We start from the raw sequence: 25,470 nt of genomic DNA, 5'->3' as shown, positions 1-25,470 counted from the left end.
GCACTTGAGCACTGGATAGGGTCGATTCCGCATGGTACGGGACCCCTCCACTCTTTGTTGCTCGCTCGCCCGGGCGGAGGGCATTCTCGATGTGCTGAATCAGGCTGTTGCGCCCGCCCACCGTGGGGAAGTACCCTGTGCAAAGAATTTTGTGCAAAGAAAGAAAGAAAGAAAACAGACAACCCAAGGGAGGGATGGGAGGACGGCACGCCGCCACCACACAGGGATTTTAGGGGAGAAGTGTGGGGTGCTAGCCGTCGCCCACCCCCTCGGGCGTCTACCTCTTTCTAGCTTCGCAGTTTCTCACGTGCCCAGTCCTGTGCCCAGTGTTGTGCGAGGGAGTTTTGTTGTAAAATTCTCACCAATTCTCCAACCTTCATGCCACCTCGCGTTCTTCCCACTCTCGTCGTTCTCTCTCCTGCTGTCTCTTCCCCTGACTCATCGCTCTCCACGGCCTCGCGTTCTGAGACGCCGCTGTCGTCTGCCGATCTCTTGCTGTCTCTGCTTCTCTCGCCTTTCTGCGTAACTCCGCTCTCCTCTCCGCTGTCACTTGTAGTGAGCGTCGGGCTGGTGGTTCGACACCGAGTTTGAAAGATCTTTGCGTATTTTGGTCCCTCGAGTTTATCGAGCATTCCTCGCGCAAGGACCACATTTCTCACTCCCACCGCGATCATATCCCGCCATGTCATGTCGTTGCTCAGGTCCACTCTCGTTTCGAGCACTTGTGCCTCAACGGTCGGTGTTGGCACTGGGGTTCCCTTCGGGTATATCGTGACAGCTGACGGCGGGATTTCCGCTGGTGTTTCGTCCTCCTCGGGGTCGTCTTCCCCGGCTTCCTTCCGCTCGGCTCTACGTTCGGTACGTTCGGCGTGGCTCACCCTCCATGCCGTGAACAGGCGCTTTATCCACTCTATATTCTTCTCTCGTTCCTCTGCCCGTGCCTTGGTCTTGTCGTTGTTTCGCACCCATGTCTGTATGGCAATCGAGGCTGCCTTCCCTGTAGTTCACTCGTCACCTCTCCCGCGAGCTCCCCTCTCTTTCTTTCGGGTATGGGGTCCGTGAGTGCGGGCAACGCAGCCCGTACCAACTGGCCCAAAAAAGTTTCTTTCACCGGCGAATAAATAAATAAATAAAACGGACACACCAAACAAGGGGTGGGAGAAGGACAGGGTCCCCACCTGCGCGAGCATGTGCGAGAGAGCACTTGGAGCACTTGGAGTGCAGTCGGTAACCTCACATCCAGGGCCGAGGAGCTAAGAAGCGCACCCAGCGGGCCGAATGATCGGCATCGGGTTACGGGCAAGAGAGCCCTAGCCCTGGGGGTGCGCGTTCGCAGGGAAGGGGCCGTAAAGTAAACACGGGTCTCCGAGGGTTAGTTCCGTGTACCGGGTTTCCCCTTAACTGCAGAACGCCCCCTCTATTCGGAGCTAACAGACACACAACACTGTACTCCACGCACGTACACGGATACGCCTCATGTGCGCCCACCCGGCTCCGGTCCCAGAGTCCCTTCCTTCGCCCGTCGGGGCAAGCCCTCGTCTCGTCCCGGTCCCTTGCTCGCCTTCCGGGCGTTACCAGACTGCCTCTGCAGTCGTTTCTGATGCCTCTTCCTCGGCTGTGGCCTCGACTCCGCTTCGCCTTCGACTGGTACCGCAGCCTCCGAGAGCGTCGACGACCCGGCCGGGGTCTCCCCGGGCGAGGACGGCGGCATTGGGTCGTGTCGCCTCCCCTCCCAGGGAGGACGGGCCCACTCTCCCTGGTCGACGGGTCGCGCCCGCACCCGCGGTCTCTCTATCGTCCTCGGCTCGCCCCTCCCCTCCGCCGGCTCCTCTTCAGGCCGTCGGGGAGGCGTGGCCGGGCACGGGACTGGCGCGCACTGGCACTAACACTTTCTCTTTCACAGGTAAGGCAAGGCTAAGGTATAAGGTAAGGTCTCCACACACACAAAGTCGAAAGTGGTGGGGCAAGGGGGGGCAACCCTCGCATCTCCACGCGCCCGGACACGCGGGCAGGAGCCCCACGGCATTCCCCGGCATTCAGCAAGGCCCAGTGCACGTGGTTGAGCAGACCTGCTCCCGCACCCCACTGGCTCCCTCCCAGACACAACCCGCACACAATAACTCCCCGCCCGCGCCGCGCTGAATGAGGCAGCGCTCGTGCCGCACAAGAAATGTTGAGTCTCAGCGGCCGTGGCCTCTCAGCAGGAGCAGCTCTCTACGAGCGCTCCTGGGCCGCATCCGCCGCCATCCTGGCTGCAACCGCCCTGGCGATCGAAGCGGCCGCAGCGGCACCCCTTGCCTCCGCAGCGGCCGCCGCCTCCTCGAGCGCTGTCTCGCTCCCTTCGAACGCCAAATCGACCCTGTGCGACGCCGCCTTGGCCTCCTCCAACGCCGCCTCGGCCTCCTCCAACGCTGCCCTGGCGTCCGCCTGTGCCGCCCTGGCCTCCGCCCTCGCCACCTCGGCAGCCGCCAGCGCCGCCACGGCAGCCACCTCCTCCGCCTTGTCCGCCTCCGCCTCCTCTTCCGCCTCGTCCGCCGCAGCGTCCAAGCGCACCGCCTCGGCCACCTCTGCCGACGCCGCTGCCTGGCTCTCCGCCGTGATGCCGAACCGGATCCTCTCCTCGTGACACTTCTCGAGAAGCCTGATCATCCTCTCCTCCTCGGCCTTCTTCGCAGCCTCGGCTGCCTCCAACGGCGCCTCGGCGCCCTCCTCCGTCTCCTGCGACGGCCCAGCCGCGCCCGCCCCTCCGCCCTTCTTCTTCTTCTTGCCCTTCTTGCCCTTGGCGCGCTTCTTCTCCGCCTCGACCTCCGCCAACAGCTCGTCGGCGTGCCGCGCCGCCTCCTTCTCCGCCGCCGCCCGCTCCGCCGCCCTCGCCGCCGCCCCAGCAGCCCGCGCCGCCTCCTTCGCCGCCTTCTCGGCCGCCGCCTCGGCCGCCGCGTGCTCCTCGAGGGCGCGCATGCACTCGGCGTGGCCCTTCTCCTTGGCCCATTGCAGCGCGGTGCCGCCCATCTTGCCATCCGTAGTGCACAGCGTCGTGTCTGCGCCCGCCCTCAGCAGCTGACGCACGACGGTGGGGTAGCCGAAGGCGGCGGCGAGAATCAGCGCGGTGTCGCCGTCATTGTCCTGATGGTCGATCTTCGCGCCGAGCCGGATCAGCGTGTCGACCACCCGCTCGTAGCCTTCATCGGCGGCCAGCATCAGCGCTGTGCTGCCACTTTTGTTTCCCTGATCGATCTCCGCGCCGTGCCGCAATGCCAGCTCGACCAGCTTCTCGTGGCCGTTCACGGCGGCGAGAATCAGCGCGGTGGTGCCCCTGCTGTTCTCCAACGAGACATCTGCACCGCCCCGCAGAAGCGCCTCGGCCAGCTCCGCGTGGCCATGGGCCATTGCGAGCATCAGCAGCGTCATGCCGCTCGCACGACGAGAGCCGATACCAAAGGTGTGCTCGAACGTCTCGTCCACCCACCCGCCGCCGTCGAGCCACGCCAGCACCGCCGCCTCTTCGCCTCGCCGCGCCGCTAGCACGACCTCCTCAGGCACCGTCGCGCTGCTCGGTGCGGCTTCCGTTCCACCCTCGCCGCTCGAAGCAGAGTACGCAGCACTAGCGCCCGCCTCCGCCTCGCCTGCGGGTGCGCCGCCCGCCCCTGCGCCTGCGCCGCCCGCCTCGGCCGACGGCGCCTTGCTCCGGCCAGTCACCTCCCCGAGATACGTCCTGAAGGCCTCGTAGCACTCGGCGTGGCCCTCCTCCTTGGCAATCTGCAGCGCTGTCTCACCGTCCGTATTGCGCAGCTTCATGTCTGCGCCCGCCCGCAGCAAGCGAAGCATCACGGCGGGATGGCCGTTGTCAGCGGCGAACATCAGCGCGGTGTCGCCCTTGTTGTCCTGCATGTCGATCTCCGCGCCGTGCCGGACCAGCGTGTCGACAATCCGCTCGTGGCCTTGGTAGACGGCGGTCATCAGCGCAGTGCAGCCAACCTTGTTTCCCTGATCGATCTCCGCGCCGTGCCGCAATGCCAGCTCGACCAGCTTCTCGCGGCCGTTCGCGGCGGCGAGGCTCAGCGCGGTGCCACCGTTGCTGTGCTGCAACGAGACATCCGCGCCGCGCCGCAGAAGCGCCTCGGCCAGCTCCGCGTGGCCATTGGCCACTGCGACCATCAGCAGCGTCATGCCGCTCTCACGAGAGCCGTCACAAAACGTGTACTCGAACGTCTCGTCCACCCACCCGCCGCCGTCGAGCCACGCCAGCACCGCTCCCGCTTGGCCATCCGTGGCGGCGTTCCGAATGCTTGCAGGGACGTCGCCGCCGCGCTCCGCGGACAGCGAAGGCGGCGCGGCGCTGGCGCGGGCGGGCGAGGCGGACATTGGAAACGTATGTATGGGATCGAAGGCGAAACACAGTCAGTCCAACGGCGCCAAAAGAAAGAATGACGCCCCGGCACCCCACTCCCTCCCTCCGACACAATTTGCACACAATGATCCCCCGCCCGCGCCGCGCGCAAGAGATCATGCAAGAAATGTTGAGTCTCAGCAGCCGTGGCCTCTCAGCATGGAGCAGCTCTCTATGAGCGCTCCTGGGCCGCATCCGCCGCCATCCTGGCTGCAACCGCCCTGGCCATCGACGCGGCCGCAGCGGCACCCCTCGCCTCCGCAGCAGCCGCCGCCTCCTCGAGCGCTGTCTCGCTCCCCTCCAACGCCGACCCGGTCCCGCTCAGTGCCGCCGCCGCCGCCTCTAGCGACGCCTTGATTTTCTCAAACGCAGCCCTGGCCTCCGCATGCGCCGCCCTGGCCTCCGCCCTCGCCACCTCGGCAGCCGCCAGCGCCGCCACGGCAGCCACCTCCTCCGCCTTGTCCGCCTCCGCCTCCTCTTCCGCCTCGTCCGCCGCAGCGTCCAAGCGCACCGCCTCGGCCACCTCTGCCGACGCCGCTGCCTGGCTCTCCGCCGTGATGCCGAACCGGATCCTCTCCTCGTGACACTTCTCGAGAAGCCTGATCATCCTCTCCTCCTCGGCCTTCTTCGCAGCCTCGGCTGCCTCCAACGGCGCCTCATCACCCTCCGCCGCCGCCATCGTCTCCTGCGACGGCCCAGCCCCGCCCGCCCCTCCGCCCTTCTTCTTCTTCTTGCCCTTCTTGCCCTTGGCGCGCTTCTCCGCCTCGACCTCCGCCAGCAGCTCGTCGGCGTGCCGCGCCGCCTCCTTCTCCGCCGCCGCCCTCTCCGCCTCCCTCTCCGCCGCCCCCGCAGCCCACGCCGCCTCCTTCGCCGCCGCCTCACCCGCCGCCTTGGCCGCCGCATGCTCCTCGAGGGCGCGCACGCACTCGGCGTGGCCCTCCTCCTTGGCAATCTGCAGCGCCGTCCTGCCGCCTCTAGACCGCAGCGTCATGTCAGCGCCCGCCCGCAGCACGCGAAGCATCACGGCGGGATGGTTGTGGAGGGCGGCAAGCATCAGCGCGGTGCCGCCGTTGCTGGCCTGCAGGTTGATCTCTGCGCCGTGCCGGATCAGCGTGTCGACAACCCGCTCGTGGCCTCTGTAGGCGGCGTCCATCAGCGCAGTGTCGCCGTCGCTGTACTTCTGATCGATCTCCGCGCCGTGCTGCAATGCCAGCTCGACCAGGTTCTCGTGGCCGTTCGTGGCAGCGAGAATCAGCGCAGTGCTGCCGTCGTTGTTCTGCAACGAGACATCTGCACCGCGCCGCAGAAGCGCCTCGGCCAGCTCCTCGTGGCCATTGGACATTGCGATCATCAGCAGCGTCATTTCGCTCTCACGAGAGCCGTCATCAAAGGTGTACTCGAAGGTCGCGTCGACCCACCCGCCGCCGTCGAACCACGCCAGCACCGCTCCCGCTTGGCCATCCTTGGCGGCCTTCCGAATGCTTGCAGGGACGTCGCCGCCGCGCTCCGCCGACGGAGGAGGCGGCGTGCGGCGCGCGGCGCTGGCGCGGGCGGGCGAGGCGGACATTGTCACCGTGTACAGCTCTACCCGTCAGCCCAGCCAGCACCGAGGGTTTACCAAGCTGCCAACCCTATTCACGCACTTCGGTATACAAAATGCGCCTGCGGGCGGACCCTTACAGATCACACACATCAAAGAAAGAAAGAAAGAAAACAGACAACCCAAGGGAGGGATGGGAGGACGGCACGCCGCCACCACACAGGGATTTTAAGGAGAGGTGTGTGGTGCGCTAGCCGTCGCCCACCCTAGGGAGTCTGCCTCTTCCTATCTCTCTTCGCAGTCTCTCGCCGATTCTCGCTGCAACCTTCATGCCACCACATCAAAGAAAGAAAGAAAGAAAACAGGCAACTCAAGGGAGGGATGGGAGAACGGCACGCCGCCACCACACAGGGATTTTAAGGAGAGGAGTGTGATGCGCTAGCCGTCGCCCACCCTGGGGAGTCTGCCTCTTCGACCACATCAAGAAAGAAAGAAAGAAAGAAAACAGACAACCCAAGGGAGGGACGCCCCCCCCCCCCCCCCTGGAGGGTGCACAAGAGTTTTGTTCCTTCGGTGGAGCCCGCGGGTGGAGCCCGCGGGGCGCACCACGCCCCAGTAATGGTTGCCTCCGCTTGGGACTTCTGGCGCAGCATTGGCAGCCCGCGGCACGTCTGCGCGCCGATGGTCGACCAGTCCGAGGCCGCGTTCCGCGTCCTCACCCGCTCACTCGGCGTGCAACTCGCCTACACACCCATGCTTCACGCGCGGCTGATGGTGGAGGCGCCGGCCTACCGTGCGCACACCTTCGATCCCGAGCCGGACGGGGTCGACCGGCCACTGGTGGCACAGCTCGCAGGGCACGACGCGTCGGTTCTCCTCGCCGCGGGCCGGCTCGTGCAGTCGCACGTCGACGCGGTGGACATCAACTTTGGGTGCCCGCAGGGGATCGCTCGGAAGGGGCGGTACGGAGCCTTCCTCCTCGACGAGCCCGAGCTGGCCGTCTCGCTCGTCCGCGCCCTCGCCGAGGGGCTCGACGTGCCGGTCACCGCAAAGGTGAGATCGTCCGAGATTGTCCGAGAGATTGTCCGAGATTGTCCGCAAAGGGGAGGTCACCGCAGAGGTTGTGGCTGCTCCCGTCGGCGAGCGCTGCGAGGGAACAGTGTCACACACCTCCGGCGCGAACAGGTGCGGCTGCTCCCGTCGGTGGACGCGAGCGTCGCTCTCTGCCGCCGGATGCAAGAGGCTGGCGCCTCGGCTCTGTGCGTGCACGGGCGCACCAAGGAGCAAAACAAGCACCGCTCGGGCCCAGCGGACTGGGCCGCGATTGCTCGCATCGTCGAGGCGCTCGACATCCCCGTCATCGCAAACGGGGGCATCGCGACCGCCGACGACGTTGCCGAGTGCCTCGCACGCACGGGCGCCGCGGCGGTGATGTCGTCCGAGGCGCTGCTGTGAACGGCGTCTCTTCACACCGGCCCTCCTGTGAACAGGCGCCGCGGCGGTGATGTCGTCCGAGGCGCTGCTCGAGAACCCCGCCCTCTTCTGCGCCAACGTCGACCCCGATTCGGGCGCCTACCTCGACCAGCCCGAGCTTGCGCGCCGCTACCTACGCGTGTGCCGCCAGCTACCGCCGCCGACCCTCGGCCACGTCCGCTCGCACCCGCCCACCCGTCCTCACGAATGCCTCGTCTGGAGAGAGACAGCGCCACCCACAACCAGGCTCCGCATACAAACAACAGCCAGGCTCAGCACGCCCCTCTGCTAGGTCCGGTCGCACCTGTTCAAGCTGCTGCACGCCCCTCTGCGGCACCAGCCGCTGCTTCGTGAGGACCTCCTCGAGGCGAGATGTAGCGGAGAGATGGCCGAGGTGCAGCCGAGAGTCGGCCGAGGTGCAGCCGAGAGACGGCCGAGACACACTGCGTCCGCCGTGTCGTACTTCACCGGTCACTTGCGGGCGACTTGTGCCTGCACTCATTCATGACTCTCAGTCAGCGCTTTGATCCCAATCACGACACATGTGTGACTCGCCTAGTGTGGAGACGCCGTGACCCGTGGGGCCTCCTTGTCCTAGCACGGGGGTACCCGTGACAGCAGCAGCATTGTGCCTGCGAGGCGACCTCGCTCGACGACGTCGAGCTAATTAGTTAAGTAATTATCACTCATCAATTAGTTAATTAGGCGACCTCGCTCGACGACGTCGAGCTAACTAATTAAGGAGTTATCACTCATCAATTAGTTAATTAGGCGACCTCGCTCGACGACGTCGAGCCCGTCGTCGAGCGGCTGGCGGCGTGCTCGCACCACCAGCCGGCCTTCCACACGCCGCGCTTTGACGCCGCCGCGTCGTGGTACTGGCGCCACCGCACCGCCGCGGTCTCGGCCGACGGCGAGCTGGGCGAGACGGGGGGGGCGGGCGGCGCGTCTTCGCCCGAGTCGCGTTCGCGGGCCGAGCTCGAGGCGGCGGCGCTGGAGCGGCGCGATCGGCGGCGGAGGGAGAAGAAGCGGCGGCGGCGGCAGCGAGGGGCCGCGTCGGTGGCGGCGGCACCCGCGGTTGCCGTTCTCTGACACGTGCATGTGTTTCACCTATGTCGGTGCTCGGTGTGCGCCGCGCGGCTGTTGTATATGGAGTGTCTTGCGTTTCGGGTTTCGCGTGTGGTGTCGTCTAGCTCGGTGATAACGCTATACACAAGCCCACATATCCTACTTGCTACTAAAGCCGTATCGCGCGCCGGAGCCCGCGGACGCACGACTGCATGTGCCAGTGGAGAGTGGTGTGCCGCATATACACGCGTAACATACGAAACATGATTTTGTGTGTGTGCCGGTGTGCATGATGTTGACTGCGTCACAGCAATGTCTTGCCCTTGGCGCTTGCTGTCAGCAGCAGAGGTGTCGTCTTCCTCACCCTCGCGAAATCGCTTGCTGCTGGCCGAGGGCGCGGCGTCCTCCTCGGCCGCGGCGCGGGCGGCTGTCTCGGCCTCAACCATCTTGCGGCCAATTCCACCCTCGTAGAAGAGATGCTCCGTGACCGGGTCCACGGCTGGTGCAGCTGGAGCTGGAGCATCTGGAGCTCGCGAGAGTCGCTTGGTGCTGCTGGCCGCGCCCTCGGCGCCGAGGCCGCTGCTTGCCGCGCCATCACCGACCTTCGTGGCGTCCTCCTCGGCGTCCGCCTCCTCTACCTCAGTTGCTGCTGGCTCCTCAGCTTCGTGCGCGGCCTCTGCGGCCGCCCTTTGCTTGTACTTCGTCACATCATTGTCTTGCCCTTGGCGTTGCACGCCGTTGTCGCGCACCCAGCGACGCTTCCCGTTCAGCTTAAGGGGTCTGCCGTCCTTTTCGACAAAGAAGCCGTCGCCCCCCTCATAGACCGTCCGGCCAACCAACGAGCCATTGCCAGTCCCCACTGCCTTGGGCGCCGCCAAACCGCCGGCCATCACGCCCGCGCGCATAGTAGGGCATGACGCCGATCGCTTGTTGGCAGCAGAGGTGTCGCCCTCGCGAGATCGCTTGATGGCCGCGCCCTCGGCGCCGAGGCCGCTGCTTGCCACGCCTGCAAGCTCGCCTGACGCCGTCGTCGACGACGAGGCAGCGGCGTGGCCGGTGGCGGGGGCGGCGCCTATGCCTGTTGCGGCGGGTGAGGATGGCCTCTTTGGGGCAGCCTCCTCTACGCTGGGGTGCCGGCGCCCTACTGGGCGCCCCCCGCTCCCTTCCCCTCAGAGCCCCCCATCCCACTAGCATTCCCCCGCGGTCCCTCGCGGCCGCGTGACGCCGCACCAATGGCGCGCTGCGCCTCGTCCGCGAGCGCCACCCAGAGCTGCACCGACAGTCGCTGCAGCGCAAACGGCATCCATTCGCGCGCCGACCACGACGTCTGGTCGTACTGCCACCATGTGAGCTTCCGGCCCGCCACCTCAGCCACCCGCGTCAGCAGCTCCTCCACCCGTGTATCGCGCGCCTTGCGGGGGGGGCGCGGAAAAGAGGAACCTCTTAGCGCCATCGCCACGGTGCTGCATGCAGCGCCGGGCGACGACGGCTTACCCCCGCGCTCATTGCGCCGAACTCCTCGAAGAGCAGCGCCTCCTCCACACGGCACTTCCCCTCTGCGTCCGTGTACTGGCCCTTGACGGCCTCGACCGTCCCGGACCCCGTCCGCGGGTGCCACCTCCACACCCTCCGCATCCTGCCCCGCCCTCCAGCCCGCCCAAAACCGTCTCGCGGGCGCGTGGCAGCGTCGGCCCTTGTTTGGCATGGCCACCGCGCAGTGCGAGCTTTGCGACGAGAGCGGCGATACCGTCGAGCGGCGAGTCTACCGCGCTATCCGCCTGGCTCAAGGCCCCACGCCGGGTGATAAGGAGCTTCCCGAGTCGCTCGGCTTCATCAAGCGGCTTCGCAAGGATTGGCTGGCGGCAGGATCGCCCTCGCGCTGCATAGAGGTCGCCGGTGGACACGGACTGGTGTCGCTACTTCTTCTGTCGCTCGGGCTGTCGCGCGACGCGACTATTGTAGACCCGTTCCGACCTCGGTCCTTTGACACGCTGCTGTCGGCGTTCCGCGAAGCAGGGCTGCTTCCCGAGTCGTACTCGCTGCAGTACGACGAGAGGCCGCTCGATGAGGCGCTGCCGTACCTCCTGCGTGGTGGTGATGGCGGCGGCGGCGGCACTGTAGTCGTCGCCTGCCACGCCTGCGCGCACCTGACGCGGGACCTGGTCGAGATTGCCGTCGCCGAGCGGGCCGCCGGCATCGCTGTGATGCCGTGCTGTCACTCGCGCCGCACCGTCGCAGGGGCCGACCGGACGAAACACGCGGCGGACGCCCTCGGGCTGCCGCTCGGCGTCGTCGCAGACATCGCGCTGCTCGGCCGGCTCGAGGCTGCGGGGTACGACGCGAGGCTGAGGGTCGTGGAGGCGTGCGCGCCGTCGTCGAACCGCGTCGTCGTCGCCTTCCGGAGGGGGGAAGGGAGCGGCGGGGCGAGGCTTTGGGAGGGGAGCGCCGCGAGGGCGAGGGCGAGCGAGGGCCTGAGCCGGGCGTACGAGCGGGTGCACGCCGCGAGGCCGGCGGGCACCGGCAGAAAGGCGCGGAACCGGGAGCGAAGGGAGTACCGGGCGGCGCGGGAGCGCGATAGGCTGCCGAGCGTGAAGAATAAAGATGCCGTCTAAGACCGGCGCGGCATTTGACGCATGTGTGCTCAGCAGCGAGGCCTGATTTTTACACCAGCAGGACGGGGGCATGTGCCCCGATTACGGCTCTACTCAAGTATCTCTACTCGTCTGTGACGTAAATCGGCTTTATACCCGCCGGCTCCTGACTGGTGACCGTGAGCACCAGAGTGTCCTTTCCAACTCTCGTAGCCTCCTCACCGGGGTTCCCGCGTCAGCCTCAGGCGGGAGGTCAGGGTGCTGCTTGGCGCCGCCACGCGGCTGCCGCTCACATAGATGGAGCGAAAGGTTGCGAGCGTCTCGGAGCCCTCGATCGCGCCGTCGCTGGCGGGAGCGAGCTGCCGCGAGAGAGTTGCAGTGATCTCCGTCGGCTCACCTTCGCGCTGCAACCGTATGCGCAGTTTCTCGGTGAAGCCGAAGCCGTACGGAGGATCGGGGCTGAAGGGCCGCACGTCTCTCGTCAAGACTTCAATGTCAATCGCCTCACGCGTAGTCATACGGGCGCTCAGCCGGTCCGGCGCGTCGCCACTCCAGGTCACCGCGGCGGGAGGCAAACCCGACCGCTGCGAATACTCAAAGCCGCGGTCAAGCACGCACGCCCTTCGGCGGGTGTCTGGTGTGGCGATGAAGCGAACAGCGAACTGCTCCGGCCGGCGAAGGTCGCCGGCGCCACCGAGGGCCTTCCAGACCGTAGTCGCCTCGCTGACCTCCCCATCGACGCGGCTCACCTCGCGGCGGCAGCGCCAGTCGCCGAGCAGCGCTGGCGGGTAAGCCACGTCCTGGCGCAGCTCCGCCGCCCTCAAAGCCATGTCCTGAGCGACTCGGTCTGCGACAGAGACGTCGGCGACGCTGCTGCGCGAGACGCCTGCAGCCGCTGCTGCCAGCAACAGCGCTCGCCTCGTCGTCGGCGGCTGCATAGGTAGCCGGATGCCGATGCCGCCGAAGTGGGCTTGCAGCGGGAGCGGAGCGAGCAAACGCGGATTTCGTGCAGGCGCTCGCGCCGCAGGGTTCTAAGGGCCGCTTGGCAAAAATTCGCGCGTTCCCGCGTTTCTATGGCGCCTTGGGTGCTTCTCTGTTTTCTTTCTTTCTTTCTTTCATGGCGTCGCTGCTGCTGTCGCCCGACAGCCCGGCGGTGGGTACCTCCGCCGAAGACGGTGGCGGAGGCGAGGATGGTGGCGGCGTCGATGGCGAGATAGCCGATGGCTGGCGGCATGGCGGCTGGCGGCTGCGCCGCCGCCGGCGCCGCCGGCCACGCGTGGGACCCTGCGGTTTCGAACTGGCGGCCAGTCGGCGGGCGACCTGGAGTGCTCTGGCTCCACTGAGCTGCTGGAGTGCACACAGCCCGCGGCGGGTGCCTTATGTGCCGCTGAGCCGCTCGCCGCCCCGCGCACCGACACGCAGCCGCTGGATGTCGGTGTTGGCGCAGGCCAAAAGATCGGCGGCGGCGGCGGCGGCGGCGGCGGCGGCGGCGGCGGCGGCGGCGGCGGCGGCGGCGGCGGCGGCGGCGGTGTAGATTCGAACCGGCAGCCAGTCGTCGCGGCGCAGGGCGCCGGACCACTGTGCTGCCCGGCCGCCCGCCGTGCGGCGCGGTCCCGGCTGGCCCAAATACTGCGTGCTACGGCCTGCGCTGCAGACAGGCAGCACAGGGCATCCTGCCCGAGAGCCGATGAGGCTCGCAAGCTGGCCGGCGCGAGCACAAAGCGAGGGCCGCCGACAGGCAGCCCGCCTTCGAAGGCGGAGCGCATCGCCGGCGGGGCGCAGGGATACGCTGACACCGGCCCCACCGCGCCCGCGAAGAGGGCGCTCTTCCAGCAGGCCGGTGAGGGTTGGAAGGGGGGCCGGCGGGGCCAGGACGGGCCGGCGCGGCCGGGCGGGCAGCCTTCGCCACCGCACGCGCAGGCCCGCGTCGGTGGGGGGGGCGGTGAGGGGCCACCACCGTCGCCGCGTCCGGGAGACCGGCCCTCCCCGTGCCGGTTCTCCCCAACCAACCCCGCCGGCAGCGCGAGCTGCCGGCCACATTGAGCGGTTCGTCCGCGTCGCGCACTCGTCCCAACCGGGGGCCGCAGACTCGTTCTGCGCGCCAACGGCTGGTGACGCTGTGTTGCCCTTGAGCTAGTCCTTCCCCGGTCGCCTAGCCTCTGCGCTGTCTGGCAGACGCCTGTATGCCATGCACGCGGACCACGCTTGCGTGGGTACGTGGCTGGCAGGCTGACCCGTGTGCGGGGTAACCCGCGCACGGGGAAGCTTCACGGGTTCGAGCCGTCAAACATTGAGCAGCGGAGGTGTGCCGAGGGGGACCGGGAGACGGTAAGTCGTCGTCGCCCGGCGCTGCTTGCAGCACCATGGCGATGGCGCTAACGGCTAAGAAGGCTAGCTGGTAGCTAGTAGCACAGCCGGCGGTGCTAGAGAGGGGTCCGCAGAGGTGGCGGGCGGGAGGGTTGAGAGAGAGACCCATGACCATCCCATGACTACATGGACATGGACATGGACATGGACCACACTCACATGTCACATGTACATGTACATGTCTTTGCATGTAATTTTGTTATACCCTCATGGGGCACAAGAAAGAGGCTCTACGGGGACTGTGTACGGTCTGTGCTGCTGTCGGGCTGTCAGCGCTGCTGTCAGGCCACTGTGTGCTGTCGGGCTGTCAGGCAACTGTCAGGCTGTCACGTTAGGGCCTGACAGCGACGGGACCCCTCGCCTGTCAGACTCTGCTGTCAGGCTGTCAGACACGTGCTGTCAGACTGTCAGAGAAAGTGCTGTCAGCGCTGTCAGGCTGTCGGGCACTGTCAGGCGCTGTCCGGGGTTTGCCGCTGTCAGGATGTCAGACCAGGGCTCAGTGCGCGAGCGGCGAGGCGCTAGTAAGTCGCATACGACAAACTCATTGCCAATAAATAGGTTGTCGAGGAATGCGATCACACATTCGAATCACACAGAGTGCAGTCCTTGAGCGTCACCAGACGTGCGTCGTCCCCTGCGAGCTCCTACATCAAAACGTGCATGTGGGATGTGGCATTGTGGCTCTGGCTGCTTTCATGATGTGTCGGTCGCCCCCTTCTGGAGAACCATATCAGTAACCAGCCTCCGGAGCCCCCCCCCACTACACTCTACAGCGCTCCGATCTCGGCGATCACAGCCCACACAAAGCAAGGCGCAATAAAGGTGTAGTCCACTTGTAATCAAGTTGTAGGCTGCATCCGTTGCAGGCGTCGCCCGAGTAGTCGCGTTACTTTGTGAGATGGCTATGCGGTTGCTCTGTGATGGCTATGGGGTAGCCATAATTATGATGCCCATCCCTAAACGGCCACGTGACGGCCGAGTGATGGCCGAGTGACGGCCATGTAATGCCCATGTAACGGCCGTGTGACTGACGGCCGAGTGATGGCTGAGTGATGGCCGATTGTGCGAGCAGGCGCTGCACGAGAAGCAGCTCGTCGAGGATAGCATTTTACGTGTATATTTATGAACACACGCCATGTCACACACACTTAGAGGTGCGAGAGAGAGTGCGTTGTCCGTGCATCGCATTCTAGCCGTGGGACTTTGACACCCTCATGGACTACGTCTTCTCCTTCTGGGTCCTCAAGGCTGTCCCCGCCGACCACCCGCGGGTTGCTGTTTGGGCACAGCCTGGATGTATTCGCACCATTCTTTAGTCATTGTTTGTGTGGAATTGGCGACCGACCTCAAGAACGTCGGCATCGTGTACACCTGCTCGTGCCCGCAGTTCCAGCACTACTACTTCTGCAAGCACGCGATTGGCCTGGCCCTCTACCGCAAAGAGGTGACTGTGCCCGTCCAATTCTCCACCGAGCCCGCCGGTCGGCGCAAGGCTCCGGCGGGGCCAAAGGTGACCAAGCGGGGCAACTGCCTCAAAATCGGCGACTACTAGCCGCCGAGCAGCCGCCGAGCGAGATGAGATAGAGATGAGATAGAGAGTACTATTGCTGTAGCCTTGTAGCAGTAGTGGAGATCAGAGATACCCAAGGATGACTGCCTGTCACGGTAGGGGTAGCGGCCCTCTGCCGAGGCTCTGAGGGAAGAGATGAGATCTAGAGAGACTCAGCGGCCACACTTCTTCTCCGGTGCCGGAGAGGGGTGGCCGCTGTGTTCCACCTGTATATGCTATATATGTGTATAACTGTATGTAATGTGTGTTGGTGTGCTTCCTAACCAACATCGCGCTCGCGGCGGGGGTGACGGTCTCTCTGAATCTCAATCCACCGGAGTCCGGACCGACAATCCACTGGCGCAACACTCCTCAATCCACCGGCCGAACACTCCTCAATCCACTGGCCCAACACTCCTCAATCCACTGGCCCAACACTCCTCAATCCACTGGCCCAACACTTCTCAATCCGCCGAGCGGACATCGCCTCGATCCACCCAGCGGAACTCTCAATCCACCGGCAGTACAATCCACCCACGTACAATCCACCCACGGTACGATTTGGGCGGATCCACCAGCCGTACGTTCTCAATCCACCCACGTACAATCCACCGGACGAACAAATCTCAATCCACCCAGCGGACATCGCCTCAATCCACCCAGCGGAACTCTCAATCCACCGACAGTACAATCCACCCACGTACAATCCACCCACGGTACGATTTGGGCGGATCCACCAGCCGTACTTCTCAATCCACCCACAGTAAGCTTGCCGAGAGCTCGGAAGCGAGCTTAGCACGGCGATCGAGGATGGCACGGTTCACCCCCTTCACCGAAGCGATGGAGATGCGTTCCGCGTGGTTTGACACAAATGAGAGGCGGGAGTGGGGAGGGTACGCGGTCTCTCTTTTGTAGGTGCGCGTCGCGACAAGTTTTTCAGTGTATGTAGCTCTTACGAACATACCCGTAGGTGAACTGCTGACAGGGTTTGCGATGAGGAGCGATCCGAACGTGGTATTCGGGTGATCAGATCACTACCGCCGAAGCGCAAGCGCTTGGAGCAAGGGAACTGCCACGTATGGGTCCCAGACTAGCACCCCACCTCGCGGGCCGACGTTCTGGCCCAGCAAGGCTGCTGCGGAGCACTCGGGGCCGATGTTCTGGCCCAGCGAGGCCGCTGCGGGGCACCCGGCGGCTCGGTTCGCTCATCAGCGCAAACTCGGTCGAGCAGAAAGTAAGGTGTGTGTGTAAAGGCGGCGCGGCACGATAAGGGTCGGCGGTAAGGCGGCGCGGCGGCAGCAGGCGGCAGGCAGGACATCGGACGGCGGGACATACGGCGCGGCGGGCGCGGCACTGTAGGAGCGGCGGTACGGCGGCACGGCGGTAACGGACGGCAGGGGGGGCGGCAGCAATAATATCGTTGGCCGAAGCCTCGTTGGCCGAAGCCTCGGTGGCCGAAGCCTCGGTGGCAGAAGCCTCGGTGGCCGAAGCCTCGGTGGTCGAAGCCTCGGTGGCACGGAGGAAGGAGCGGCACGGTAAGGAACGGTGGCACGACGGCAGACCACAGCGGCGAAGGAACGGCGGAGCATTTCGGGCGGGAGGGTGAGGCGAGGGTGGCGGCGGTTCGGATCACGAGGAGGTACAAGAAAGTCGGGCGCGGGCGGGCGGGGTGGCGGCGAGGCGGCGGGAGGGTGACGGGCGAGGGGGGTGGCGGGTTGGATCACGAGGAGGTAGAAAGTCGGGCGCGGGCGGGCGGGGTGGCGGCGAGGCGGCGGGAGGGTGACGAGGCGAGGGGGGTGGCGGGTTGGATCACGAGGAGGTAGAAAGTCGGGCGCGAGCGGGCGAGGTAGCGGCGAGGCGGCGGGAGGGTGACGAGGCGAGGGGGGTGAACCTGGTTTGTGGACCTCCCGCACCTTACCCTTACAGGCCACCATAAGGGACCCCGTTGTCCGTTTGACATCAGACTTTTTTTGAGTTGGAGGTAATAATTAAAAGGATTGCACTGTCCCAAAGAACTGATTCATTCATTTCACCCTCACATAGTAACAATACCTCAAAGTTGAAAACCTCCAAAATAGGCCGTCAGGACTCTGTCAGGACTCCGTCAGGACTCTGTCAGGACTCTGTCAGGACTCTGTCAGGACTCCGCCAGGACTCCGCCAGGACAACCACTGCCCCCCCGCTGTGAACAGAGCCCTTAGCTAGAGAGTAGGGAGGGGTGTACAGTCGAGTTACTCCCGAGGGCAGGGACGGCCCTCCACTGAGGGAAAGGGCGCAACGGGGACGGTATGCTCACAACCCAGCCACGCAGCTCTTTGCTCGCGTACAGCCAACGAGTTTGCTGGTCCACAGGCAGGCCAGGCCGTGAGCGTAGGCCGGTCGGGCCTGATCCTGCGGTGAGCACTGGAGGGCTATGCGGCTCGCTCCGTCAGCCGACTTGCGCCGTCGAGCGGTCGAGCGCTTCGGGTTGGACCCGCGGGAGGGTCCCTGCGCGGCTGACATGGCCAGCCAAGCCGTGTGCGCTGCCGTGGGCGCTGTCGTGGGTGCTGCCGTGGGTGCTGCCGTGGGCGCTGCTGTGGGCGCTGCCGTGGGCGCTGCCTCGGTCAGCAGTCGGTCAGCAGTCGGTCAGCAGTCGGTCCGCTGCTCGGCGCTGGCCTGCAGGCCGCCGGTGGCAAATCGGGGGGGCGCGGGCCATGGACGTCGTGGCCGAGCTTTGCTGCCTTCTTGCACGTTGCCGGCTGTAACGTTGCCTGCACCATGGCCGCGCCTCTCTTGCTTGTGCGCTTTCATGGTCGAGCCGAGTGGCGCGAGAGTGAGGTGATTTCTTTTGTCTGTCTGGACTCTAAGTTTCTGTCAGGACTCTCAAGTTTCTGTCAGGACTCTCAAGTTTGCTTGTCAGGACTCTCAAGTTTGCGTCAGGACTGCCCCATCAGGACGATTCCGCAGAGGGCGCGCACGGTCGAAAGGGGGGCTGGGCGTCTATCATTCACTGCTGGGGGGGAGGGGAAGGAGGGTTGCAGTGAAGGAAGGTGGAGGTCTCGTCGGAGGCACTTGTGAGCACTGTGAAGACCGTGCGCCGTCAGGACCCCGCCAGGACTCTGTCAGGACTCTGTCAGGACTCTGTTAGGACTCTGTCAGGACTCTGTCAGGACTGTCAGGACAGGTGCGGGAGGTCCACAAACCAGGTTGGTGGCGGGTTGGATCACGAGGAGGTAGAAAGTCGGGCGCGAGCGGGCGGGGTGGCGGCGAGGCGGCGGGAGGGTGACGAGGCGAGGGGGGTGGCGGGTTCCGGGTTGGGTCACGAGGTAGAAAGTCGGGCGCGAGCGGGCGGGGTGGACGCGACGCATATGGCTGAAGAGATTTCACCAGAAAGAAAGAAAGAAAACAGACAACCCAAGGGAGGGATGGGAGGACGGCACGCCGCCACCACACAGGGATTTTAAGGAGAGGTGTGTGGTGCGCTAGCCGTCGCCCACCCTAGGAAGTCCGCCTCTTCCTATCTCTCTTCGCAGTCTCTCTCCGATTCTCGCTGCAACCTTCATGCCACCTCGCGGTCGTCCCACTCTCGTCGTTCTCTCCCTTGTCATTTCCTCCTCTGTCGCGTCGTTCCCTTCTGCCTCGTCCTGTGACGCCGCCGCCTGCCGGTCCCTTGTTCTCGCGGCTTCTTTCGCCTTTCGGCGCAACTCCGTCCTCCTCGCGGCGTATCCTGGCCCCTCGAATCTATCGAGATTTCACCACGTACGTACGCACACATGTCTTCTTTTCTTCATTCCGTGCCCGCTATCATGAACGCCGACCCTGCCAAGTTGAGGCTCGCAGCTCAACCTGGTTTTTCAACGCGCGAGAAGGGGGGTGGACCGCGATGTCGCGGGAGTAAGGAGAGGGGTACGGGGTGCGTACCGGCGATGTCAGTGTGCGCTATAGGTACGGTATCAACACCCAACACGCTCACCAAGAAATCGTGTGCACTATCATGTTGCTGACTCTGCCGCTGCTAGCGTCGGCCACCGTCGGTCTCACGGAGTGGTGGACGGGCTCCTGGGCACTGTTGCAGAGCGGATCGCGGCCGCTCGCGTCCCTGGGGCGGCACAGCATTTACGCGACCTTTGCGGTTGAGCTCAAAGATTGCTTCGAATATGAGAGGATGACACCACCCTTCTGGGTCCACCACCTTGCGACCTTCGCCGGCCTCGGAATGTGCCTTTTCGTAAACGCCGGCGCCGGTCTGGTAACAACCACCGGTGTGGTTGCCGAGATCGGCTCGGGCTTCTACAATTTGCTCTCGCTCTGGCCGCAGAGTCGGCTCGCGCTATTCGCTTACGTGCTCGTGAGGAATGGCTCCAATGCATTTGCTACTGTGTGCCTGCACGAGGTCATCACGGGCCTCCCTGCTTTGCATACTGGGTTCCGCGTGGCGTGGTCGACGTTGTGCATCCTTCTACTCCTGCTGCGTACCGGCGGCGTCCTCCTTCAGCTGCGCCGGGTCTATTGCCCCCCAGCCAAGCCGCCGCCCTCCCTCAAATCGGAGAAGGCTCAGTCCGTTGCGTCCATTGCGGTCGAGATGACGTCAGATGACGTCGAGATGACGCCAGATACGGTCGAGATGACGTCAGATACGGTCGACATTGCCGATGTCGTAGGTGACGTGCATGGTGTGCCGTAAAACTCAGCGCGTTCGCCCATCGCCTAGGCACGACGCGCCCCGCGCGCCGGTCAGCGCAGCAGCGCAAGGTGGCAAGCAGCAAGCGCAGCAAGCACAAGCACAAGCACGACACCGTGTGTTTGTGCAAGTCAACTACGAGGCCGGCTTCCACACGGTGATCCCCGTGGCCTTGGGCGCGCTGACCACGGCGCTCTTCTCCAGCATCCCGCTCGTCGGGTCGCGTTTGAACGCAGTCAGCGTGCCGCCGAGGACGTCCACCGCCAGCAGCGCGCTGTCATCCGGGCTCAGCACGCTGTCGCGCGTGTTCCACCCGCCGCTGTCGACCCACTGGCGGTGCGTGAGTGTGCCGTCAGCCGCATCCACCTCGAACACGCCCACTGGGGCCGGTGGTCGGCCGTCGCCGCCGGGCACGCGGGCGGTGCGGGTGGTGGTGTAGCCGAAGTCACCCTTGGCGGTGAGAGAAAACGAGGTGGGCAGGTTCAAGCCGTCGTGCGGCGACGTCTTGCACCGCTGCAGCTCTTTGGGCATCCTTTGAGGGGTGCCGTCCGCGTTCCATTCGTCGGAGCGCGGCCACGTCCACGTCGCCACGTCGCCCTCCGCCTCGTAGATGATGTACGCAACGGGCAGGCTGGGATGCAGAAACAGCCGTCGCACACGCACCGGCATCGCCACCGCGTGTAAGATCTTGCCAGTGCTCGGCTCGATCACAGCTACGCTCGGAGGACTGCCCGCGTTGACGCCGAAGACAAAGCCCTTGGCGCCAGCCCTCACGTCGAACGTCGCCATGTGGGCGGATCCTCCGTGGTTCGGCTCGGCGAGCTTCTCTGTGCTCACCACGGTGCCGTCCGCGACCAGATTCATGGTCCCACCCACGTAATTGGCGATGGCCACCGTGCCCGAGGGATGCACGCAAGCGTGGATGGGCCCCTCGCCGGGCAAGAGCAGCTTGGTGCACGGTTCGACGTTGCCCGCGGCAGAGACTCGCGCAGTATGCATGTGCGTCTCGCCCTGCAGGTGCTCTGGGCCGCTTATGCCATTCGCCGCAGTCGATGCGGCGTTGTTGTTCGCCACCACAAGGGTGGCGGTGTCGCCCGACACAGGCGAGAGGACGATTGCCTCGTGGTTGGAGCCGAACTCTGTCGAGGTGGCGACTGGCGTGAGCGCCGCTCTCGAATCGAGAGAGAAGAGGTGAATGGTTGGCGTGTACGTGCCGACTGCGACGAGGACCATGCTGGCGTTGCCAGCAGCAGCAGCCTCCACGCCGATCCCCTCGGGCTTCAGCACCAGAGAGGCAGATGGCGACGGCGCCGCATCCTTGGAGCCGGAGCACCCCATCCAGAAGCTGCGGCCGCCCCGGTTGGCGTCGGCACGCGCACACCCTCTGTTCACGGTCGCGACTATTTTCACGCTCGCTTGCGACGCCCCGGGATGCCAGCAGCAGCTGACACGCCGCCCTTGCGCCTCGCGCACTGCAGGCATACACTGGGGTCCCTCGAGGTCCCTCAAAGTCCCTCAACAAGTCGTGCAGACAGGAAGCCTAAATCCCCACAGTAATGGTACTACGTGGCAGGCGCCCGAGCTCCTCCGTTACCAGTGCCCCCGTCGCCCGTGCGCACGCCCATGAACCAATCCAGGGCACCCATGCCGTGCCGGGGACGCTTGGGACCCGTCCCACGGGCACAGTACGCCACCTCCACAAGCCAAACAGAGGTCCGGAGCAGACTTTAAATCAAGTGCCCCCCGCGCCCGGCCCTGGCCCGGCCCCCCTCATGCCCCCCCACATAAAATAAGTCTCCCCCCTCCCTCAAAGTCCGGTTTCCTCTCTTCTATATTCTTGCGTTGTATTGCGTTGTCCCACCAGCGGATCATACGCCGGCGGGACACGCTCCCATGCTAACATTGTCCCAGGCTGCCTGAGCACCGTCCGCTTCCTCCTCAACTCTCCACATTCCCTCGGCGACCGCTCTACGAGATCTGGCCGCAGTCGGCGATCATCACGGGCTTCGCCGTCTTGCCAGACTGCGAGCCGACGCCCTCGATGGCCTTGACAACCTCCATGCCCTTGGTCACCGAGCCGAAGACGTGCGCTACAGTCATATGCCTACGGCGTCTGGGTGGGGGTGGCCGCCGCCGTCTGTGCCGCCGCCGCCGCCGCCGCCTGCGCCGCCATCTGCGCTCCCCAGGCGGCCGCCCCTGCCGGCGTGATCACGCCGTAGGAGGGGGGCAGCTGCGTAGCCGCCCGGCCAGCGGCCACGGCGGCGGCGTCACCGCCGCGTTGGTCGCAATCTTCTGCGCCTTGTGCTGCCCCCGCACCTTGGTCTGCGTGGTGCGCTGTGAGCGGGCGCTGCCGAGCCACTTGTGCGCGATCGACACGACCTGCGACCGCCGCGAGAGGGAGGTGAGTGCCCCGCGTGCGGGTATTGATGGACACACGGCGAGGAGAACGCACGTTTGCAGCTCGGCCAGCGTCGGCCACCACCGGCAGGTCGGCGAGCCACGCGTTGAGGTGCGACTCGCCGGCAGTGTGGCGCAGCACACGTTGGAGCAGTTCGAGCCGATCGCGCCAGTCTCCCCTAGAGCGCGCCCTTCTTCTTGCCGCACAAGGAGCATTGGTAAGGTAAGGTAAGGTAAGGTAAGGTAAACTTCTCCACACACACGAGGTGGTGGGGCAAGGGGGGGCAACCCTCGCATCTCCACGTCTAACGACAGGAGCCCCACGGCATTTAAAGTGCAAGGCCCGGTGCGCGTGGGTGAGCAGTGTGTGTGTGTGTGTGTGTGTGTGTGTGTGTGTGTGTGTGTGTGTGTGTGTGTGTGTGTGTGTGTGTGTGTGTGTGTGTGTGTGTGTGTGTGTGTGTGTGTGTGTGTGTGTGTGTGTGTGTGTGTGTGTGTGTGTGTGTGTGTGTGTGTGTGTAAGGTAAGGTAAGGTAAACTTCTCCACACACACGAGGTGGTGGGGCAAGGGGGGGCAACCCTCGCGTCTCCACGTCTGACGACAGGAGCCCCACGGCATTCAAAGTGCAAGGCCCAGTGCGCGTGGGTGAGCGGTGTGTGTGTGTGTGTGTGTGTGTGTGTGTGTGTGTGTGTGTGTGTGTGTGTGTGTGTGTGTGTGTGTGTGTGTGTGTGTGTGTGTCTCACGTCACTGCATCCTCTGCCGGTTCCTCCCGTCGCCTCTTCTTTGTTCGAATGTTTTTCAATCCATCCTTCACGAAGCCCTCCCATGTAGCTAGCGTTCTTTGCGCATTGGTAGTAGCCGAAGTGGCGCGGTCGAGCTTCTTCACCCCCTGCGAGCGGAGGGAAGCCAGTGCCCAGTGGGTGTGGGCGGGAGGGTGGTGAAGAGGAGTGTGGCGCCCACGCACCTTCTCCACAGACTCGTTGGAAGCCGAGTCACCAGAACAGAGCGTGCAAGTACTACAAGCTGACGAGCGACAACAATGGGGAGGCCTTCCGCTGGACCAGCAACTACCAGATCGGATCAGCAAGAGGTGTACCTGAAGAAGCACTCCACCCTGCCTCTCTGCTATTCCCTCAGTGCGGCAGACAAGAAGATGGTGACGTCCACCATGAAAAAGATGGTGGGACCGGAGGCAGAGTAGAGGCTAGAGTATATGTAGTAGAGTCCTGCTGGTCTCCTATTGATAGTGTCATAAGTGTGGCTGGTGTGTGTCAGAGCCTGACAGCACCCCGCTGACAGCACCTGACAGCAACAGCCCAACGTCTGACAGCAGCAGCAGCCTGACAGCTCTGACAGCTCCGACAGCGTCTGACAGCAACACCCGACAGCTCCGACAGCACCCGACAGCTACAGATCCCCTCGCCTGTCAGACACGCACCCGACAGCACCCGACAGCACTGACAGCACCTGACAGCTGGTCTGACAGAGGCACCTGACAGTGCCTGACAGCTGCCCGACAGACCGACAGATCACCTGACAGCACCTGACAGCCTGACAGCCAGGGCTCAGCTCGCGCATCACGTCTGCATTTCTGTGGTAGCCGCCCATTTGTCAGCTGCAGTCCCCTTGATCCGCGAGCGTCGGACGGCCAGCGCCAGCACTAGCAACAGCAATGCCCAGCCGACCGTGGCCAGGCAGATGAACACCACAGCGTGTTGGTTGCCGCCGCCACTGTCGCATGATGGGTGCGCGCTTGGGGGCGAAACGTCAAAGGAAAGCGTGGCCGAGGTGTTGAGAGTATGCTCGTCGCTCTGGCGAAAGAAAAACCCGTAGTGGCCTTGTGACAGTGGCTGGGACCAGCCGGACGCGCCGGGGTAGTACGTCACCTCGTCACTGCCGGCTGCGCGCTCTCCGAGGATCGAGTCGCCGATGGCGTCTTCTTGCAGCATCGCCCACCCGAGGAGTCCATCGGCCGGGTGTGTCTGGTTGAAGTTGGGCGACGCGAAGTCGTACTCGTAAGTGATCGGCGCGTCAGGTGAAGGGAGCCGTTCAATAAGGAGGGCGCCCACGTAGTCGCGAGGCTGCAAATCGGCGAGGGAGATCGACGTCAAAGCGTTGGGCGCCTCGACCGTCAGCACGACATAGTCGTTCTGCCCAAGCGAGAACGAGTTGGAGATCAGCGTGATGCCTTCGCGAAGAGTGACCGGCGTTGGCACCTTAGGGTTGCCGGAAATCGAGAAGCCGTCCACTCCCTCGGAGTAGACTGCGACCATGGCCAAAAAGCGCCCGTCGTCAGCACTGCGTCGGTCTGTCTGGCGTGCGAAGCGACAGGCAACAGCAGCAGCAAGGACGGAATGAGGCTGCTAGGGGAGTTGTTTCGCGGCTGGGGAGGCGGGCCTGTGCATACGACTTCTTCGGCAGTGCTGTCCCTAATATCGCTCTACCTTTATGGGTCTGTATGTATGTATGTAGTAAGGTGAAGAACAGTCAGGCTCGGACTGGACACCAACGCGGTATGGGTGGACGCAAGACAGATGATGACGACACGCACGAGCGACACACAGATAGGTAGGTAGGTAGAAAGGTGAAGAACAGCCAGGCTCACAGATGTGTCTGGCATGAAGAAACCCACTGTACGTCCTCCTCGATCTCTCGCGACAACTTCGCCGTTCGGCTGAGGATGCCGTCGCGCGTCGACATATCGTACGATGGGCGGCATCAGATGGAGAAGTTTAGCCAGGGTCTCGCGAGCGACCTCGTGGTCCGAGTTGCGAGGATACGGCTCCCGCGCATGCATGATAACCTGATGGATGAGCACAAGGAGCTGAAGGCCTGGCGCACCACGCCGAGGAGCGGCTGCATCGAATCGGGCACCTTCCTCAGCGAGGAGGGGGCCAACTGGATGATCATCGCGCGGTCTGTGTACACTTCCATGGAGGATCTCCTCGCGGCGCAAGAGGCCGAGAATGGGCTCCTTCAATCCATCATGGAGCAGTCCGAGGTCAAGCCGGTGAAAACAACCAAGACTGGGCTAGAAGAGATCGTGGAAGGCCTTCAGGCCTGTTTCAGGAAGTGCACCCCCCAGGAGAACCGGATTGAAACCGGAGCAGGTTCCATTGCATGGGGCGTCAAAGGTCAGATGTGGAACTGCGGCGCGGACGCCCCTCTCCCGATGGTTTTCATCTTTGCTTCCTGCGTGAGCGACGCGGCGGCGGAGCAGCTCTTGGAGCACGTGCGGGCTGAGAGAATTACAAAGGCCTTTGGGGATAGCCCGTCGCTGCGGACGGTGGTTATGGCCGAGCTTTTAATCTACGATACCGAGACAGGATCCTCGCGAACCTCGTCGAGCAAAGTGGCTGTGCTAAGGTTGATGCTCTCTGAAACTCTCGCTGCAAAAAGCGACGAGGTGACGAAAGCAGTCCTGAGCCTGCTGCCCTCAG

General features: G+C 64.5%; 5 protein-coding genes across 5 annotated transcripts; 2 read left to right on the top strand and 3 right to left on the bottom strand.

Annotated features, from left to right (window-relative positions):
* Positions 1 to 2,214: 2,214 nt before the first annotated feature.
* Positions 2,215 to 5,066, bottom strand: EMIHUDRAFT_104822 (hypothetical protein; the record flags this gene model as incomplete). The annotated part of the gene is made up of 2 exons (XM_005763793.1): positions 2,215 to 2,805; positions 4,605 to 5,066. 2 exons carry the CDS (start codon positions 5,064 to 5,066, stop codon positions 2,215 to 2,217), a joined length of 1,053 nt encoding a protein of 350 aa, XP_005763850.1.
* A 1,446-nt stretch (positions 5,067 to 6,512) lies between these two features.
* EMIHUDRAFT_437651 (hypothetical protein) lies at positions 6,513 to 8,619 on the top strand. Its single transcript, XM_005763792.1, has 5 exons — positions 6,513 to 6,980; positions 7,113 to 7,370; positions 7,444 to 7,575; positions 7,693 to 7,767; positions 8,172 to 8,619. The coding sequence occupies exons 1-5, from the start codon at positions 6,546 to 6,548 to the stop codon at positions 8,490 to 8,492; spliced, it is 1,221 nt and encodes a 406-aa protein (XP_005763849.1). The 5' UTR covers positions 6,513 to 6,545; the 3' UTR covers positions 8,493 to 8,619.
* Positions 8,620 to 10,171: 1,552 nt separating this feature from the next.
* On the top strand, positions 10,172 to 11,080 carry EMIHUDRAFT_311611 (hypothetical protein; the record flags this gene model as incomplete). Its single annotated transcript, XM_005763791.1, has 1 exon — positions 10,172 to 11,080. One exon carries the CDS (start codon positions 10,172 to 10,174, stop codon positions 11,078 to 11,080), a length of 909 nt encoding a protein of 302 aa, XP_005763848.1.
* An 8,690-nt stretch (positions 11,081 to 19,770) lies between these two features.
* EMIHUDRAFT_214792 (hypothetical protein) lies at positions 19,771 to 21,117 on the bottom strand (the record flags this gene model as incomplete). Its single annotated transcript, XM_005763790.1, has 1 exon — positions 19,771 to 21,117. One exon carries the CDS (start codon positions 21,115 to 21,117, stop codon positions 19,771 to 19,773), a length of 1,347 nt encoding a protein of 448 aa, XP_005763847.1.
* Positions 21,118 to 21,603: 486 nt separating this feature from the next.
* On the bottom strand, positions 21,604 to 24,303 carry EMIHUDRAFT_104819 (hypothetical protein; the record flags this gene model as incomplete). The annotated part of the gene is made up of 4 exons (XM_005763789.1): positions 21,604 to 21,739; positions 21,893 to 22,014; positions 23,198 to 23,267; positions 23,888 to 24,303. 4 exons carry the CDS (start codon positions 24,301 to 24,303, stop codon positions 21,604 to 21,606), a joined length of 744 nt encoding a protein of 247 aa, XP_005763846.1.
* Positions 24,304 to 25,470: the final 1,167 nt, after the last annotated feature.

Source organism: Emiliania huxleyi, assembly GCF_000372725.1.
Source record: "Emiliania huxleyi CCMP1516 unplaced genomic scaffold EMIHUscaffold_62, whole genome shotgun sequence".
Classification (NCBI taxonomy): domain Eukaryota; phylum Haptophyta; order Isochrysidales; family Noelaerhabdaceae; genus Emiliania; species Emiliania huxleyi.
Note: the sequence above shows the minus strand (reverse complement) of the source record. Positions and strands in the feature narration are given on the sequence as shown.